The sequence below is a fragment of the Oreochromis aureus genome, linkage group 3 (assembly GCF_013358895.1).
Source record: "Oreochromis aureus strain Israel breed Guangdong linkage group 3, ZZ_aureus, whole genome shotgun sequence".
In the NCBI taxonomy this organism is placed as follows: Eukaryota; Metazoa; Chordata; class Actinopteri; order Cichliformes; family Cichlidae; genus Oreochromis; species Oreochromis aureus.
Genome location: NC_052944.1, coordinates 11807838 through 11826837, shown reverse-complemented (window position 1 = coordinate 11826837; position 19000 = coordinate 11807838). Strand labels below are relative to the sequence as shown.

Here is a 19000-nt window from a genome sequence, read left to right as displayed (position 1 = left end):
GTCGGCTTTGAATTACAGGATCACATCTTGTTTGTTCTGTTCCAGCTTAACATTTTCCAGGTCTGACTACATTTAGCTTATTTGCTAATGTGTCTTGTTGCTTCCTGTTTTATTTTGGTAGCGATTGTTGGAAGAAAACTGCTCTCCCAGTTAGTTTTACTTGTCCCAGTCAGATCGCTCTTTGTCTCTATAGTTGTGTCTCTTCTTTGCGTGTACTTGTGTTTATACTTTTCTTTAATAAAGTCTTATTTGTTTGCATTTTGGGCTTCTGGCAAATGCTCATGACAACACAAGGGAAACTTCTCAGTGTGTCTAAAGTATACCACCCCGATCATGTACATCACCAACACTGCAGTTATTTTCTCTGCTTTACAGTTTGGTTAGTTTTGGTTTCACGTCATGGCTGATCCCAGGAGTTCTCACCACTTTGCTCGGATAATAAAACACAACAGAGATGTGCAGCTACTGTTATCAGACCCTCACCTGCTGCATGAGAATCTCTGGATCATCAGGAACTACGTCTCCGTCCACAACAGGCCCAAAGGCGATGTGATAGCGGGCCGGCTGGATGTCTTGGTCCACCAGCTCTCTGAAGTTCTTGCGCCTCAGGCAGTCAACCAGGTCAGCCGTCTCTGCGTAGGTGCAACCCACCTTCCGGGCCAGGATCTTGGTGTACTTGAGGGGTTGGTAGTTAACGGACCAGCTGGAGATGGCTGTGCCACTCTGCGCTATGGCCCTGTGGAACAGACCTGAAAGGAGACGTGGGAAAGAGGGATGTTTTGGTGAGGTTCAGGGCGGAGGGAGGATGCTTGATGTATAAATCACATAACTTTCTTTCTACTACAGACCTTGATTAAAAATATAGTTTTACCATTTTTCCTCATCACATGTTTCTCACTAGAGAAAAGCTTGTAGACACAGGATGGGACTACAGACCCAGAGCATCACTGACGGAGCATGCTGTGGAGCTTTAGCTCCAAAAAGTGGAGGCAGGACTGGGAAAAAGCTCATCTGAGATGTCAAAAGATCTATTTTTCCCCTTTCTTGAGCTAGCTGCTTTTCCCCCCTCCAAGCTTCTCCTTGGATGTATTTCCCCCTCTCTGTCTCCCTCTTTCTCTCTCTCTCCTTTAGTTCTGGCTGTCCTGTGCTGTTTAAACCACTCAAGTGGCTCATTAAGGGGGCCCTCTGGCTCTCTCTCGTTTCCTCCCGAGCTCCCTTTTTTCTTTCTCTCCCTTCTCCTGGGCCAAAGATTGGTCAGTTAATTATTAAGCAGAGCTGCAGAGCCTTCTTTCCCTGGGAAATCAATTATAGTAAGAAGTAGCTTGGAAACAGCTATACCTACATATCTGCACCGAGAGAGGCCGAGGAGGGGAGGAGAGACAGATAGAGAGGCTATATTTTATTCGTCTTCAAAATCAGTTTCTTTGTCGCTCCTTTAGTGCCTCTTGCCTTCGCTGCTTGAAACCTTGCTCTACTTGGCTGCTGCTTTTTTCGTATTTTCCATTTCAAAGCATTTTATTCCCTCTTTCTCCTCTTCGGCATTATTATTACATAGTCTCCTGTTTCTCATCCTGTCCTTGTGTCACTCCTCTTAACTGTGGATGGATACTGATTACTGTCCTCTGCCTCCCTCTAACCTTCATATCCGTATCACTAACAACCCCCTCCCTACATCCTGCTATCTGTCCTGTAAGCCTCTGATGTCAGCCCTGATTTGTGACACTGTGTTGTTGACATGATTGGTGTCCCTTAAGTGTGAGGATGACAGACTCCTTACCTGGCACCCTGGTGGAGGGGAGAAGGGGGGGGAGGCATGACAGACAGGTGGCGTCTAGTGGACTGATGTAACGCCATTAGATGCTGATGAAGAGGAAGATGACGACGGGGTGATGACAAAGCGCAGGCATGAGGACAGACAGGTGACAGTGAGGGACGGGGTGAGGCTGGTTGTCAGCAACAAGACAAAAGGGGTTAAAAGTGGCGTTCCTCGGTTTTTAAGGTTGTGTTTTAGATTTTTTTTTATTTGAGCTCATGTTGGAGCCGGAACGTAATCATTGTGGATTAGCATTAATGCTGGAAGCAGAGCAAGTTAGAGACTATAATTAGAGACATCTCTGAAGCTCACTTGTTGATTTAATCCTTGGAGAGAGAAAGAAAATGTGAAGAAAAGGTAACATTTTACATTAAAGCACATAAATCTACAACTGACAAGCTGCTTATTAGCATGTTAGCGGCAGAATGGCTCCTCATCAGTCACAATCTTTATTAAGCAATAACATCTAAGTCTGCATATTCTGCAACTAGAAGACCATTTAGAGAGTTTGCTCACTAACCTTCTTATTGCTGTTTAATAACTGCTGAGAAACCTGTTAGTCATGGGCACAATTTGACTTTAGAACAGGGAATATGTTCTGAGTTAGCTGTAGTTTTGTGGTCAGTCACCCACATTTACCACGTGTTATTAATCTTGCAGGATGGCACCACCACCCTTTAAAGGGCTGTACACATGGAACTAGTGGTGTCATGGCAACCAGCAACCAATGACTTGTAGTCACAGAAGTACTGAGGTAAACATTCCGCATCCACCAATGAGAACAAAGAATACCTCTGACTAACACATGACAGGGCTGTGAAAAATGCAATCTTAAAAAGTTAACTATATAAATAAACACGAAAAAATGATATTCTAGCAAACATACTTTACACATCAAGACTTAAAATCATCAGTCATAGCACTCATACTTTAACTGTTATTATGCAGTAATTACAAGGTTTTTAAAGGAATAACTAACTAATAACTAATAAAGAGACCAGAAACAACTAATATGAATTTATAATTAAAATGTGTATCTTCATATGAAGCATTCCCATTAATAAAACTACTAATAATAATGAAAGCACATAAGTTACAATAACCCATTTAATATTAGTCACTTTGCGGGATGTCGGGCCAGTTATTTGCCTCTTTTAACTTATGCTAATCACACCATGACTTAGCAACACAAAGAAAATACAAACTTTTCCCTCCAAAATGTTAAAGAAGTGAAGTTACCAGGCTTTATATGTTATGTATGTGTATATTCAATCAGACAGGGGTGCTCACCTACCAACAGGAAAGTCTGGGAGTGGTCTGGGTTAATGTGAAGGGTTAACAGACATCAGCGGTAATTACAGACATTGTGTTAAACAGATACAGTGACACAGCAGCAGTGCACAGATGCTCATTCAAGCTTTGACAACACATTTGTTTTCAAAGCACATCTACGCAGACAGAATGAGTCAAAATTAGAGACAAGTCAGACGTCTGCTTGGTGCCTCAGACACACACACACACACACACACACACACACACACACACACACACACACACACACAGCAGTAATTGAAACAGATGCGTGGTTGTGTGAACACACTCTCTAATCTCTCTCGTTCTTCTCACCCACCATTTCTTCCCTGTTTCTGTCCTTTGCAGTTTGTGTGTGCGAGACGGAAAATGAAGAGAGGAGAGAGATAGTGAGGGAGAGTCCTCGAGCAGCCGAGAGAACAGAGGATCCACGACTGGAAGAGGACAGCTTCAAGAACAGCATGATCAAAGGCGGCGAGCGCGTGACCATTTGGCTGCGGATCGTCGGCCACGCTGATCTCAGTTCCGATCAAAGTCGATTGGTCTGTCGGCCTCTGTCTTTTGGCGGCGCGGTGTTAACACTTAGCCCTCGGGGTGTGTTGTTGGTAATGGGGAGCACGAGGTCAGCTAGATGTTGGATTTCAGTGGAGAGAGAGACTTCCTGCTGCAGAGCAGTGAAGCGCAGACAGAGGAGCGCACGCCAAAGGCAGGTAATTCAGGGTAATGCTGGAGCTCCCACGCCATTTATCCTCCAAAGAAATGAATAACATAACGTGGATCAAACCTCCGCTCGCACATTAGCTACATGACTGCTTAAATGGTTCAGTTCAAAGGACAAGCAGTGTTTTCCTTTGGGGATAAAGGTGTCAAGTGAACATCACAGGACTTAACTGTTTCTGGGCTGGAAGCTGCAAGCTGTGCTTCTATACGTGACAAGAATTTTCTGCTCTTATCATATTTTACATTAAGTAAAACATGGCTCACTAAAGAGAGCTGAACTGACTGACTGAGGACAGAAACTTTAGTCATTCAGACAGAATGTATGCAAAGGAGAAAAATATATTAGTCGAGAAATGTATGTTAAAGGAAGCATGGCCCTCCCTGTGATCCATGTAAAGCATCTCCACTGAAGTCCAAGAATGAAATACGGAGCTGGAAATAAGCTAACCTGGCTCTCTTTGAGAACACAGGGTGGATCCAAGCTGGTAGCTGGTAGTTAATGTTGGTTTAAATAAGAAAAAGCAGCAAAGGTGGTGAAAAGATATTAAGAAAATATGTGCTGTACGAGGAATAAAACCAAACATTAAAATAAAACATGACATTTACCCTCAGAGTGGTGCGAGAGGATGAGGAGGTTGACGCAGGAGGCCCCAGCTCCAGAGCCGAAGATGGTAATCCTCTCCGGGTCTCCGCCAAAGTGGCCTATGTTCTCGTTGAGCCAACGCAGAGCCTGGATCTGGTCCAGCAGGCCATAGTTCCCCTTAGCAGACTGATCTCCGGTGCTCAGGAAGCCTTATGTGTGGGACACAAAGATGGAGGGAGGAGAAAGGTGAGGGAGTGTTTTCAGAAGAGCACGGGGAGGATGGAGTGGGATGAAGAGAGAACAAGACAAGATGTTATTAGGAAGTGTAGCTTTAATATTTAGCATCTGTCAGGAAAGTGATTCCCACTTTGGCCTGTAGCTCCGCTTCTGGGAGGGAACTGCAAGAGTGTAGAGAACGAGAGCGCTCGAGTGTGCAGCACCATCAGTCATCAACAAGGAGTCACAGCCGGTGCACAGAGACAACAAAGGGAGTGGCACAAGCAATTGCTTTTTCAGCCCCTCTCTTAATGACGTTTACTCTCTCTAATGTCATTGAGCAGCTACTTCCACACAGAACCACTCAGAGTACGACAGCCGTGAGCCTGAGGAACGTAGGTGGCCCTGACCTGAATCGTACAAATAACCGGATCAAATATCATGACACATGATATGACATATAAAGAAGATCAAACAGAAACATTTACCTTCACAGGCAGAAGATTTTAGGACAGAAAAAAAAGCGACACAGGTGCCACAGATAAATGCATGAATATTCAAGTTCAATTAAAGTACCCCAGCAACTCAAAACACATGCTGTGTGTATCCCATCACACCCATGAAGACTCTGAAATGAGCAAATGTCTCAAAGGGAGCGATCTGAATTAACTGAGAATGTGGTCTGATTGGAAAAGCCAAAGCTTCACAGTTCCTTACATGCATCCTCTCGTGAGCTGTGCAGGGGCCTAATTTGCATACATAATGTGAACTATACATACCCCGAACACCTCCACTCAATGCATGCAGCACTGTTAGCGCATTAATTATTCATTCGGCGCTTTGTCTGATATAATTGAGTTTAATTTCTTCATTGTACCTCATAATGACACAGAATGCTGTTTTCAAATCAAATTCCCCCCGCGGAACGATAAAGCAGCCGACGCTTCCCGAAGTTTCCCCGTAAGACGACCGTCCCGTTTATCAGAGCAGCCGAATAATACCTCGCCCTTTATGATGTTCGCCGACATTTGCCTCTCACGATTACTGGTAAGTATCTTCGATTGTTCCACCAAAGACCTAAATCTTTCCTATTTGAGTACCCATTAACTGGCAGCCCCTGAGATCCTAACGGGGCTTCTAATTAAAGCTTTATTAAAGACAGGTGCACTGGAAAGGTCATCAATTAAGCTGCTACAGTGGAAGCTGAACACTTGTATGCTGGTAGCTGCTCTGATCAGCTCTAACACAAACATACAGTACGTTATCTGCTATGGGGGTCTCAGTAGAGTTATCAAGATAATGGGAATTTGAGAGCCAGCACACCAGCATAAACATTTCTTAATTTATTATACATTTAATCTGTTCAGCGCTGGTTACACTGTGAAACAGCTAGGCCTGACTGTATTTATGGGGACTAATGATCTGTCTGTGGAGGAAGAATAAAGGAAGGAAAATCTAAATAAAGACAAATAACTCAAGCCAAATTAAAAACTAAAAATACAACCAAGAACTGTATATATTCTCTTATAATTCAACAGGAATTATTAGGTATATAAGTGAGAGGGGGGAAAAGGGGACTTACTAAGGGCTTACGCATGAGGATGTGCTGCCACCTTGTGGTAAAAACAAGAATAACCACCTGCATTTTCTCTAAATATCCCTCACATACTACAGAAACACATGCTTGATAACAAATAAGGATTATAAAGTAAAACCACATAATTATGGCATGAATACGTAGTGGCTATAGCTGAGAAATCACTGAGAAAACCTGATGATAATTATTAAACACAAGAACAGCCAAAGAATTACAGTAAAAACACAAGTTATTGGGATTTACTCACATATTCGTCTAACTACACACCAGTGAGCCTGCTGCACCTACATGAATGCATTAAAACTGGATAATCAAACTTCTTTCCATAAACCCAGAAGCCCCCACACTGCAGGAGCTGCTGCTGAGGAGGGAGGGCTTTTACTGCTCTGAGAAAGGTGGTGAGCTCATTACCGGCCACATGAATCCAGCTCATGGAGAGATGAGGAATATGAAGTTTGTTGCAGGGCGGGGGAGGGGAGGGGGGTGTTACCTGATCACCTTTTGTGCATGAATATTTCATTTTAATTGCACTGCACCACAAACGAGCTGTCGATGCTGTGGAGAGTTTACAGCAGTAACCAAACTAATTACGTCAAGTACATAATGAATCAATATTTTCCTACTTTTTCTTTCATTTTTACAGTTCACCTTTACGATCCATAAAACAAAACAGATCAAAGTGCGTCTCGAGAAGCATCTCATTCCATTACGGCTTTTGTGCTGCTCTTAAAAGGCCACAAACACTCACAAATAAGCAGCATGTTTGGGTGCGTTAATTAAGCCGAGCACAAACAAGAGGCAAATAAGCTGCCTAATGCCCTACTGTAATCACCATGATATATTAAACATAACCAATTATGCTAATGAGGTCATTAATTTGGCTAATTACTGCAATGCATAGCAATATTTCTGTGTCAGCACAGTTTCTTGGACAAAGAAGAAAAAGAGAAAGCTCTGGCAGCAAAGTCCAAAGGTGGGAAATAATCATTATTGTGCAGCTTCTTGAAGCATCTATTATCACGCTGGCTGTGCCGGTGGAGCAGCAAAACAGAGAAGTGGGCCACACAGAGCCAGCAGACACCCCAGATCCTCGTGTTATCTTTCATAACAGCCGAAGTCGCCGTCTTCTCTGCACCCCCACGCTGCGTCCATCTGACAGAGAGACAGTGCACAACAGCAGGCCACTTCACCCGTCCTCCCCCCCACCTACCCCCGTCTGCTCTAATCTGATAAAAGGCTTGAGAAAAAAAAAAGAAATCGAGGAGCTGGTGAAAACGCAGCAATGCAAGATGAAAGGCGCGGCGCCGCATGAATAGCCTTTAAAATGGCTGTGGTAACGAACAGTGGTTGGGGGGGGGCGATGCAGAGACGAGAGTAAAGGAAAAGGCGAGGAGGATAGTGGGTGTTCTGTGAGCCCCGGATAGAGGCACACTGTTTCATCTGCCTCCAAGACACCAGGGGTTGGTTCACACACACACACGTACACAGAGGGACACTGATCAAAGGCTGACGCCACAGAAAAGCCTGCCTCCTTTTCTCTTTATCTCTCTCTCCTCTCCCAAAACACAGGCGGCACACAACACACACATGTAAGCGCGCAAAGACACGGGGATCACGCGAGTACGTACTGTAAGCACCCCTCCGAAACGCTCCACAGACTCCAAAGTGTGCATGCGAATTCTCGTGAATTGTGAGCACATGCACGGCAAACTGTGGTGCATCTATCCTGCACAGGTTTGTTGTTTGTGTGCAGCTATTTCTGTCATTATGATCTGTGTGTACAGGTGACAAACAGCACTCCTCACACACTACATGCCGCACAAAGCCAATGTTAGAGGGTGACACGGGTGCCAGGCAGCAGAGTAATTATTGTTTATCAGGTGTGTGTGTGTTGCTCAGAGAAACGAACAGATGTGGTGGCTCGAAGCATCTGAATAATGTATAGGACACACAATTTCAATATGTGGCTGCGCACACCCACACACGCACACCGCTGCCTGCTTCTCTCCGAGGTGATGAAAGCCACCTGTGTGCTGGATAGACTGCACATCCCCAAACTGTGTCTAAGTGCATAATTCCAATTACAGCACCCCATATTTTATGCCACCATCACCGAAGCTGGAGCGCGCGATCATCCTGCCGCCACGCTAAACGTTTTGGGATTTTTCAAAGGGTCACGCTGAGTGATGCAAGGAGAGGAGGAACGATCTGGAAGCAGGAGAAAAGGGGAAATGAGAGCGATTCCCCTCATTTTCTTCGACAGACTTAAAAAGGAGCTTTTTTTTTTAATCCTCCCACAAACACCACTTTGGCTTAGACACAGCGATTGGCTAAGGGTGATTCGCTCCGCTCTTCTCTCTACTTCCCTTTTGTGCTCGCTCTCTATCTAAAGTTGTTATTGCTATTGCCAGCCTGTGACAACCAAATTATCTGTGAAATTATTCAGATTTTATGCCCTCTTACTGGGCAGGACCCCTGTGTATGTGAGTGTGTGTGTGCTGTGATGTGTTTGATGCCAGTCCTTTCCTGAGCAGAACAACACACCAAATGAGAGGGTTACCTGCTTAACATCAGAAGCAGGGAGTTCAATTCGCGGCCTTCCTAACGCTTTATTTTGTTTTGTCCTCTCCTTCTTATCGTCCAAATCCTCCTTTTCTGTAACAGTCACGTTTGATTTTTCAGCACGGCAGAGAAAACAAACAGCGGTGTGTTAATGGTGATGTAAAATAAAACAGCGGCCTCTCGTTTTTAAGTTATAAAGCTTTGAATCAATCAAACCCCATTTTGTCACGCTGCCAATCAATGCTACTATATTTAGTAATTACCTCTCTGCCGGAGTCTGCGGTTTCTGGGCTGGAGTCGAAAAACCACTGATGCATGAGGGCTCACAAAAATCACTGTATGCATGCATCGATCGGGCCCAGCATTACACCTGTCTGATACCGTGTAGGTCCATCAACACAGCTCTGATTCAACAGGGCGAAAAACGGCACCTGTGAGGGTCTCCGGTGATGTCTGGCACGAGGGGATAAGCAGCTGATCCTGATGCTTCCCAGCAGAACATCACATCGTTATCCTTCAGTTTAACTCTTCATCTCTTAACAAACGTCCACACAGAAAGACACTAGTGGCTATGAGGTGACCCAAAACGGAAAGTCAATGAAATCAGCAACTTGTAGCAACAACGGGTAAAATAACTGCAGCCATGTGAAGTGGGGAGATTTATATCAACCTATTTTACCAGTAGGAATGAAAGACATCATTGCTTGACATATGACGCGATATATCAGGGAGTTACCAAAGTAGTGTGTGAAAAACTTTACATGTTAACAGGTTTTAGTTGTTTCAGTTGCTGATTGGTTTATGATCCGGCTTTACTGATAGTTTACTGTCACTGCTATCAGCCTCAGTGTGGAACCTTTAACACAGATCTGTACTGAGTTACTGCTATCGCTGCTAAACCGCCCCCTGAAATCATTCAGTAAACATGGGGTAACTTTTCAGATGGTTGTGAAACAGGAAGTGGAATTCATTTGTTAGCTAGATTTACTGAGTGGGGCAGATTAGCGCGGCACTGCAGTAACCAAGAAAAAAAGAAAAAAAGCTGATGGGAGTAGAAAGTTTTCAGGTGATACTAAAAAAACCCCCAAAACAAAACACCAATCTGTGAACACAGAAGCAGCAGGTTCATTTCAATAATGATCAACACAAAGAACCAAGAGCAGTACAAATTAGCGAGTTGCAAACAAGTAGACGTGACGAGGTAGAGCTCTATTAACAACAAGCACCGATTGTTATTTGTAATCTCACAGACATAATAAAGAGCAACAGCAGGTTTTACTCATGAGGAGAGGCAGCGGGAGAAAAATGCACGATTGGATGCAGGAACGAAGTTTTCCATCAGAAGCTAATGGGGAACAGGCAGGGTCGGAGATGTCGGCCAGCCGTACTTCAGTCTGTGTCTAACAGCTGATGGATGTCCAGTAGAGCACAAAATATTACATACAGTCACATCTGATGTTAATAAAGTCACTACTACAGTGCAGACATGTGAACATCACACTCATCTGGTCGCAGCAGATGGCCCCGCCCCTCCCTGAGCCTGGTTCTGCTGGAGGCTTCTTCCTGTTTTCTTTCCCACTGTTGCCAAGAGCTTGCTCATAGGGGATCATCTGATTGTTGGGGTTTTGTAGTGGCTTGATTTGACTGCTTTGGTGATTTTTTTCAATAAAACTGAATTGACTTTCTGTGTGATACTGCAGGAAAAAGGTTTCCACAAACTCCTATTAGCCTAACCAACCTTCTCTCATATTAACGGCTGTATTCTGACAGACATTTTAATAGAGAATATGTGAAGGAGAGTGATTGAAATGCTGATTTGTGATGTTGAAGAACTGTACATGCTCATTTCACAGCATCTCACCTGTCATTCCAAATAAACGAATTCTCCGAGTGGCAACTGCACCGCTGTATGAAGCTCAGGTAAGAGGTAAGAACAATAACGTGCACACATGCTGTTACCTCAAGTAATCAAAGGTGTTAGCAAATAAACCAGGACATTTTGTTTTCAAGAATCCAACTTTGAAGAAAAAAATCCTTTCCGTGTTTCAGATTTGAATCATTAATAGCTGAATATGCATCACCTTTTTTGCACTCTGTCTCTCTCCTCGTGGACGCTCCTGCATTCACTCTCATGTCATTCATTCTTTCATCTGCTACGTCCCTTGTGGTTCTGACTCTTTTCCTTTCAGGGTTGGGTTTGGAGCTGGAGCTGCTAGCATCTGAAGTCCTGACACTGGTGAGAGAGAAACCAGGCCAGCTCCCAGCAGAGCACGACCATATGCACACAAGCGTTTCTCGTAGCCTTCAATCTGCCCATGCAGGCTTCTGTGTGTGTGTTTGTGTATGTGTATGTTAAGCATGAAGGGGTGTGATTGCTCTTGTTTTTGTCACAGGCCAGTCCAAGTGTGTCAGAGGGATACAGACGAACACACACACACAGACACACACACACACACTCGGTCATACTCTGAGGGAGGATGGCAGCAAAGGAGAAGTGGCTGACAGAGACAGAATGAGTCACAAAGGGACAAATACAGCGAGAGGAAGTGAGATGATAGATTGCCAGGTGTGTGTGTGTGTGTGTGTGTGTGTGTGTGTGTGTGTGTGTGTGTGTGTGTCCACAGGGATGAGAGAAAGACCAGTATCTATTTCACTCTTCTTCTTTAACAAGAGTCTTTATAGAGTGGAGGTGTGCGTCTATCGATCAGGTTTTGTTGCCCTGTGAACACTTTTAGAGCCCTTAGGAACAATAGCTCATCCTCCTCATCACACACTCCCATCATGAGCCCTTTCCGTGTTGTGTGTGTTCGCGCTCAGAATTGAAAAGCCTTCGCCTCCTTGTCTTCTTTTCTTTGTGTTTCTACATCTCTTCTTCAGCTGAATTCTTTCGCCCTACTCCTGTTTATCCTTCATTCAGCTCCTTCGGGTGTGTCCGTCCCTGGGGTCTTCCAACCAGTCGGAGGGTAATGGCGGGTGAAATAGGGGTGCCGTGGGCCAGATCGGACACGATGTATAGTATAGTCCAAGCTGTGTGCATTGCACTAGCACAGCTACAGTAAGTGTTTTTAGTCACCGGCACGGCTGGCACAAGAAAACAACACACTGAGTTTCTTTATCCGCTCATTTGCCAACCCGTTCACAGGATGCGACGTTAGAGTCAATTAGTGTGTTCCATCCAGAAAATGCAATAATTGTTGGCTTGAAAAGCATTACAGCTGTGTAGAAATGTTCCAGGTATTTAAAAGCAGTGAAATTGTGCCTAATGAATCAATGGTTGACCTTAACATGTCTAATTGTTTTCATGCTGAACTTTAAAATCGTTAAAAGGCTGAATAAAGAATTGCAAGTGTCAAACTGAAGCAGCAGAGGATGAGATATCCATATGGCGCGTCCACACTGGAAGCCAGTCACTGGTTCGCACATCGCTTTGAAGCTGATGTCATTCCAAATAAATGAATTCTCTGGTTGCCGTGGACGTTCCAGGCTCCAGTTTCCTAGGTGACTCTTTAATGTATCTACTACTAGGTCATGTGTCAATCAGCGCCAGTCTTCACTGTCATTGGGTAGTCACTTCAGTTGCTCGGCTGCAAGTTAAGACATTTTTTAAATCTTGGATCCCGCATGCTTCCGGCTGCCAGCCGTTATCTTATTTGCTTGAAGTTTTGGAATGTCGTTCACTTTCTCTGGTCTCTTCCAGTGTGGATGCAGGTTTAGACTACAGAATAAGAAGTTGGATTGTAAAGTTTCTTGCCTTCTTCAAGGTCATCATCGTGGGCAGAGATGCAAATGCTGAATGCTTGCAGCATACCTGCTAGTTTTAGCATGCTATAAATCTCATTGTGATGAATTGGGCTGGTTCATCTCTCATCTGCTATCTGCACAAGTCTGAGGAAGTTACACTGCAAAGTGCACGTGAGCAAGTGGTTAGAAACAGTAAAGACTGAGCTGCACAAGGAGACAGAGCTAAAGGGAAAATTCAAATGTGCCACAACTTTTTATTTTATGCAAAAAAAATTGCAAAGCTTTGGTGTTTAAGAACCTGTAATTCTTCCTGAGAGCATCTTTTATTACCTCCTCATTGCCTGGTAAATGCTGAAGTGTACCAACTTCATGCTGCCAGTGGGCACAACAGGCTAAACGGTTAAAACTGTGCAAGCTACATATTAAACCTGAGATAACCTCGAAGACATCGCTGGAGGTCATCCTCTCCACTTTTAGCAAGTTCCTCCAAACCCTTTCTACAACTATTCCTACAGACTTGGAGCGCTTAAAACTGGGTCCGACCATGGAATGAACCACTATTACAGCGCTCCTGTGTCGAGACGCAGGGAAAAAGGAGCGAGACGAGAAAAGTGGGGAAATGAGGGGAGGAAAAACAAGAGCTAATGAATCCCCGAACTGGTGTCCGCGCCTGCTCCAGCAGCAGCAGCAGCAGCTGTGCGGTGGTTAGGATTTACCGAGCAAAACAAACAAACAGCAAAAATAAATGGGTAAACACTCCTTGTGGGTCTGCGGGGGTCTTTGAATGTACGCGTGTCTCTCGGAGTATCCGACTGTACTTATTTGTATGTTTATCTGCATATTTCTCTGTGTCTGTTTGTGTGTGTGCGTTTATCTAATCACAATTTCACAATTTCACCCTCTTAGGCTGCAAGTGGAATGAATGGACGTGAATCTGTGGAGCTAAAAGTAGACCCCTGCTATTCCACTACACACTGGCAAAGTTGTGAAATACTTCAAATGGATCCCATGCTGGGTTTGGCCTACATACTGTAACTCCACTACACTGCACTGCATATAGCCAATGTGCTACAATTTAGCTGAGCTTGGGTTTTGTTTAGCTGCCACCGTTGCCACTTTTTGGAGTCTTGTTAATAAGACCATGTGCCGCGGTGTAGCACAAACGTCCCCTAACTGTGTAACAAAAAACAAAAGAAAAAAAGGCGATGACACAGACGGGCTCTGTTCTCGTTAACCAGCCTCCATTGTGCAGCGTCCATAAATCAATCTGTTATTTACTATTGTGGAATAAGTTTTTTTTCTGTGTTATGCTGCATCACTAAATTGGGCTGAGAGTGAACAGAGAGTCCTACAATTTTCACCTCAATGCATGTCAATGAAAAGGGACTGCTCCATATCTGCTCCTTTTGAAAATGTGTTTGAAATCATTATTCAGCGGCTAACCTCCATCTCAACTCAAAGAGCCGGCCTCGCTGGGGGAGTGTCAGTGTTAATATGCTCCTCTGCTGCAACCGCTTAAACCAAACCTCTCCAAGACTCACTCTGTGAGCTAACCGGTATATCATACGTCTAATTCTCCCTCCCTCACACACACACCTGTATGCATTTGTTTTTACATGACCATCCCACCCTTTTAAAGCACAACAACTCTGAGATGTCTGATGTTTTCCACTTCCGCGGTGTTGTAATTAAAATATGCAAATGGTATCATAAAATGTTTTTCACTCTAATGACTCAATGGCAGTCGTGCCCGATGCCTTCGGCTCTGAAAGGTTACCGTCAGATAAGTCTGCTTCACATCAAAAGTGAGGCTGACACGAGCCCGCGTGTTTGAGAGACAAAGGGAATTCTGGGCTTTATCTCCGGCTCATAAAGAAACTAATCTGACTTCTGCCTCTGAAGTTTGCGGAAGACAGCTTCTCAAATCCCCCTCGATTGCTCATCCTTCACGCAAACACCTCTGCACGCGCGCACACACAAACACACACAAGCTTTCAATTACTTTGACCTTCTATGTATTTTTGAGTAAACAACTTAGATAAATAATGTTTTGGAAAAACGCTGCACTGCCAGCTCCCACGTTATTTGGTTGTGTGTCTAGTTTCACACACCCAGACAATATTTTGACACAGTCATAGGGCTTAAACCCGGGAAAATGTGTGACTAACACATGTTTAGCTGTGTGTGTGGGGAGATCCTCCCCCGGGAAATATGTCAAACACGTAATATTCTGTATTCTTCTTTTTTTATGTACAAATTCATTAATTTATGTCAGGAACACTTTATTATTTGTTCATATCATAAGAAATATTGTTCACTCTGCTGCTGTAACAAGTCTGAGACTAATAAAGGCTACCTCATTTTATTTTGTCAATAATGAATATTCAGTATTGTTATAATTTATGTTACTTTGTTATTTGTTTGTGCAACTGAAATTATGACGTCCTGAATAATGTACTCTATGATGTACGGGGATGCTGGCAAGTATAGACTCACTGTTTGGAGCACAGTCTCCAGCCACAGTGTAAATAAAGGGTTTTTTTTAAGTAGGCATACTGCAGGGGTGTCCAACTCCAGGCCTCAAGGGCCGGTGTCCTGCAGGTTTTAGATCTCACCCTGGGTCAACATGCCTAAACTAAAGTATTAGTTCATTAGCTGGTCTCTGGAGAACTTCAAGATATGGTGAGGAGGTGATTCAGCCATATAAATCAGCTGCGTTGGATCAAGGACACATTTAAAACCTGCAGGACACCGGCCCTCGAGGCCTGGAGTTGGATATGAAATTTAGCGTCTATAATTATATACACTGTTGCATGTCAGTAAAAAAAAATAAGAATATTTCCCACTGATATGTATAATGAAATAAAAATTCCATATTTCAACATCTTTCAGCAGATCAGAGTTCATTTGATGTTTGGTATTCATCATATGAAATGAACAACTAGAGATGAAAATTTAACTGTGAATCTTTATGCTCTTTCAATAAACTCAAGAAGAGGTTTGGAAAACTAATTACACTAACGTAAAATTAGTAATACCCCTTTGGAAACAAAAATGTTACTTTTACAGTTCACTTACACTCACTTTGTTAGGTACACTTTACTCGTGCCAGGTTGGACACCATTTTACCTTCAGCACTGTCGTCATTCTTCACGGCATTAATTCAACAACATGCTGGAAACATTTATTATGTTCAAGAAACCAGTTTGAGATGACCTGAGCTTTAAGACATGGAGTTTTAACCTGCTGATACTGTGGTCATAAAGGGATGTACATGGTCAGCAACAATATACAGGTAGACTGTGGCATTTAAACAAAGTTCAGTTGGTTCTAAGGGGTCCAAAGTGTGCCACACCATTACACCACCAGCATCCTGAATCGCTCATATGAGGCAGGATGGGTCCATGCTTTTATGTTGTTTATGCCAACCCTACCATCAGAATGTTCCAGCATAAACTGAGACTCATTAAAACCAAGCAACATTTTTCCAGTCTTCTATTGTCCACCTTTGGTAAGCCTCTGCAAACTGTAGCATCATTTTCCTAATTATAGCTGATAAGAGTGGCTACTCCTTCCCTTCCTAGTAGATGCACTTAGGGTATGAATTTGAAAATCTTCGCTGCCTCCTTCTCAGAGTATCACATTCACAAACTTGAGTGTCCACACTGCCCTGCCTGAACACTCGGCGGGGTGACGACAATACGCCATCAGCCTTTTACGGCTGAGGGATAAAAAACAAAGAAAATAAAAACCCAAGAGGTAAAAACACACCAAAACAGTAACAAACAGCTACAGTCCCCAGTGAATACTGAAAGCGTACATGAAGATCCCATCACTCTGACAGCAGGATAACAGAGGTAGAGTGCATCAGCACGTACTATCAACCTGAAGTTAAAGGCTACTGGAGAGCTTCCATTATTTCTCGCAATAATAATAATAAACAACAACAAATAAGTTTGCCAAAGGCTTTTGTCAGAGGTGATGGTTTTCTCTCTTCACTGCATCACTTACAAATGGAAAACGCCCCTCCTGCGTGAGAAGCCAGATAACTCTGTTTGTCGACCTCGTGATGTGTGTTTTGTCGTATCGCTACGAATGCACACGGGGAAAACCGTGAATGAAATCACTCTCAGGAGGACCACGCTCGTCTCGCTGCACGATCAACTCACAAGACGGGTCTGTGTCGGGAGCACATCTATCACATCTGTAACGCGTGCAGACGAAGTACCAGAAGATGATTTAGAATGTACAAATGGAACAACATGAGACTGTGAGAGGAAACTCCGTCATCTCTCAGTGTTCGCACTACTGGAAAAATCATGTATGATGTAGCACACGGCAACCAATTACATCCAGTGTTTTCAATGTTCAGCCTGTGGGCCTTGGCAATGTTTAATGTGATGACAAGGAGAGAGCGCAGAACATTTCATTCATATCCTACAATGATGCAGCAGCGCAGAACCAAAGAGAGAGCACTCCTCTTCAGTCTCATAGAAGACTGACGTAGCCACTATGACCTACATCCACTTTGCAGTTTAAAGTCTCAGCACCAGCGTTTGATTTCTTTTTTTGGATGTAACCATATTTAGACTAGAGAGTGACGTAATCAAGAACAGCAAGCTTGGCAAGCGATCACATTCATAAACTGTATGGGTACAAAACATAAACACATAGAGACAAATGCTGCTAATTAGTGCTAATAGTTTAAAAAAAAGAATTCTACTAGAAGCAAAAGCTTCTTTGATGGATTTTACGAGAAGTAAAACACTTTATTTGACAAATAATTAAATTAAAAATGCCTGAAATAGATTGAACAACACAAACAACGTTTATGGTTCAGGGACTTGAACTAGCTTCTACAGCTGCTAGCTTAAAGACTCAACACAATTAAAACAGGCGTGTTATGAAAAAACATCACCGAGCATTCGGTTGTTATAAAAAGTTAACATACTATTTAATACTTCAACATGGGAGTCTACACATATGACGTGATGACAGCCCAGTTATCACAGCTATGCAAAGGGCAAACAAAGAATAAAGTAAACTCATCATCAGATAGGGAAAAACAACAAAAGATTGAATGTTGGACGTCTCCAACATCTAAATGAAAGAACTAAACAATCTGCAGTGCAAGCAGTTACTGCAAGTATGTGTCATTTACCTTCAAAGACAATGTGGTATCTATTTGTTCCCCCTCCCACTGTCTCAGTGTTATTGAATGCACTGGCCCCTTTCTCTCCTCTAATTCAGCGAGGTCTTCCACGACAGGCCCAGGCATGAAACCTCCATCATGTGCACGTCAGACTGTCCCTGAGCTGGTGACACCACAACTCTGCTGACAGAATACAGTACATTTCATCTCCTTTCTTCTTTCTTCATCACACTGCCCGTCACTCTTCTCTTTTATTCTCTGAGCCAGAATAAACTGCGGGGCTGTCTGTACACGACAACTGTCTGAGCTTCTAAATGACCCAATAAATTACCTGCTGTGTTCAATGGAAAGGAATTTTAATTGCCTTTTGCCAAAAATCAAGATACTTTATGTGTGCAAGAATGGCAGAGCCTTTAGATTATATCCAGAGTGTGTAGTTCGTGCACTACGTTACATAATTACTCAACGGATTGATTGCTAGTTATAGTTAACTTTTTTCCAGAAAAAAATGAATTAATTTGCTCTAAAAGCTGCCCGTGAAACTCTCACATTATTATTACCTGCATTTAGAATTTTATAGAATTTAATGTTCTCCAAGATGCCATCCCATGCATTCAAAGTTACACTGGTAACTGGGCCTTTAAGAAAAATGTCAGCAAACCCATATTAAAATTTCCAAACTTGAGCATTAGCCACAGCTGGTTATTTTCAGAAAAAATAATTGAACAAAAACCCCAAAACACAAGTTTGAACCATTCAAATATTGCATTACATCCACAAGAGGGCAAGCCAATACAACAAAAGCTGCAACTACTGCTTTAAAAACTCTACATAACCATGCAGTCCAAAACAGGCAAAGAAAACCAAGACTCCACCAGGAACCTCTTTTGAATTTTCCCACAAACCCTATAATAACTGTGCAATAACAGTGGAGCAGCCTGCTAATGTACCCTATCAACATATACACACACTTGTTGATAGACTATCTTAGCAGGCTGTGACTAATCTAATCTTTTACCCCATATAAGTATTTTCTTAATAATTTAAATATAGTAATATATCATTGTATTTATTAACTTAGAGAAATAAGCAACAAAAAATGTAATTACTTATTTTGAAAGTCAATTTTACCAACAAAGAAGAAGAACTGTGAAGTAAAAGAAAATATCTATTAGCATGTTTATCTAATGAAGGTTTTTCTTATCTTATCTTATCTTAATCTAGACCTACTTTGAAACAAAATTACTGTAAACCTATGCTCTCAGGCTTCTTTGAATCCAACCTGTGTCTCTGCAATTGAATCAC

The 19000-nt window shown here is 42.9% G+C and overlaps 1 protein-coding gene across 1 annotated transcript in view; it reads right to left on the bottom strand.

The window, feature by feature from the left end:
• The window catches only part of nlgn2a (neuroligin 2a), a 231639-nt gene that overhangs the window by 8703 nt on the left and 203936 nt on the right, over positions 1–19000 (bottom strand). The window contains 2 exon segments of the mRNA XM_031735038.2: positions 484–749; positions 4451–4636. Of these exon segments, the coding sequence (XP_031590898.2) occupies positions 484–749; positions 4451–4636 (452 nt within the window).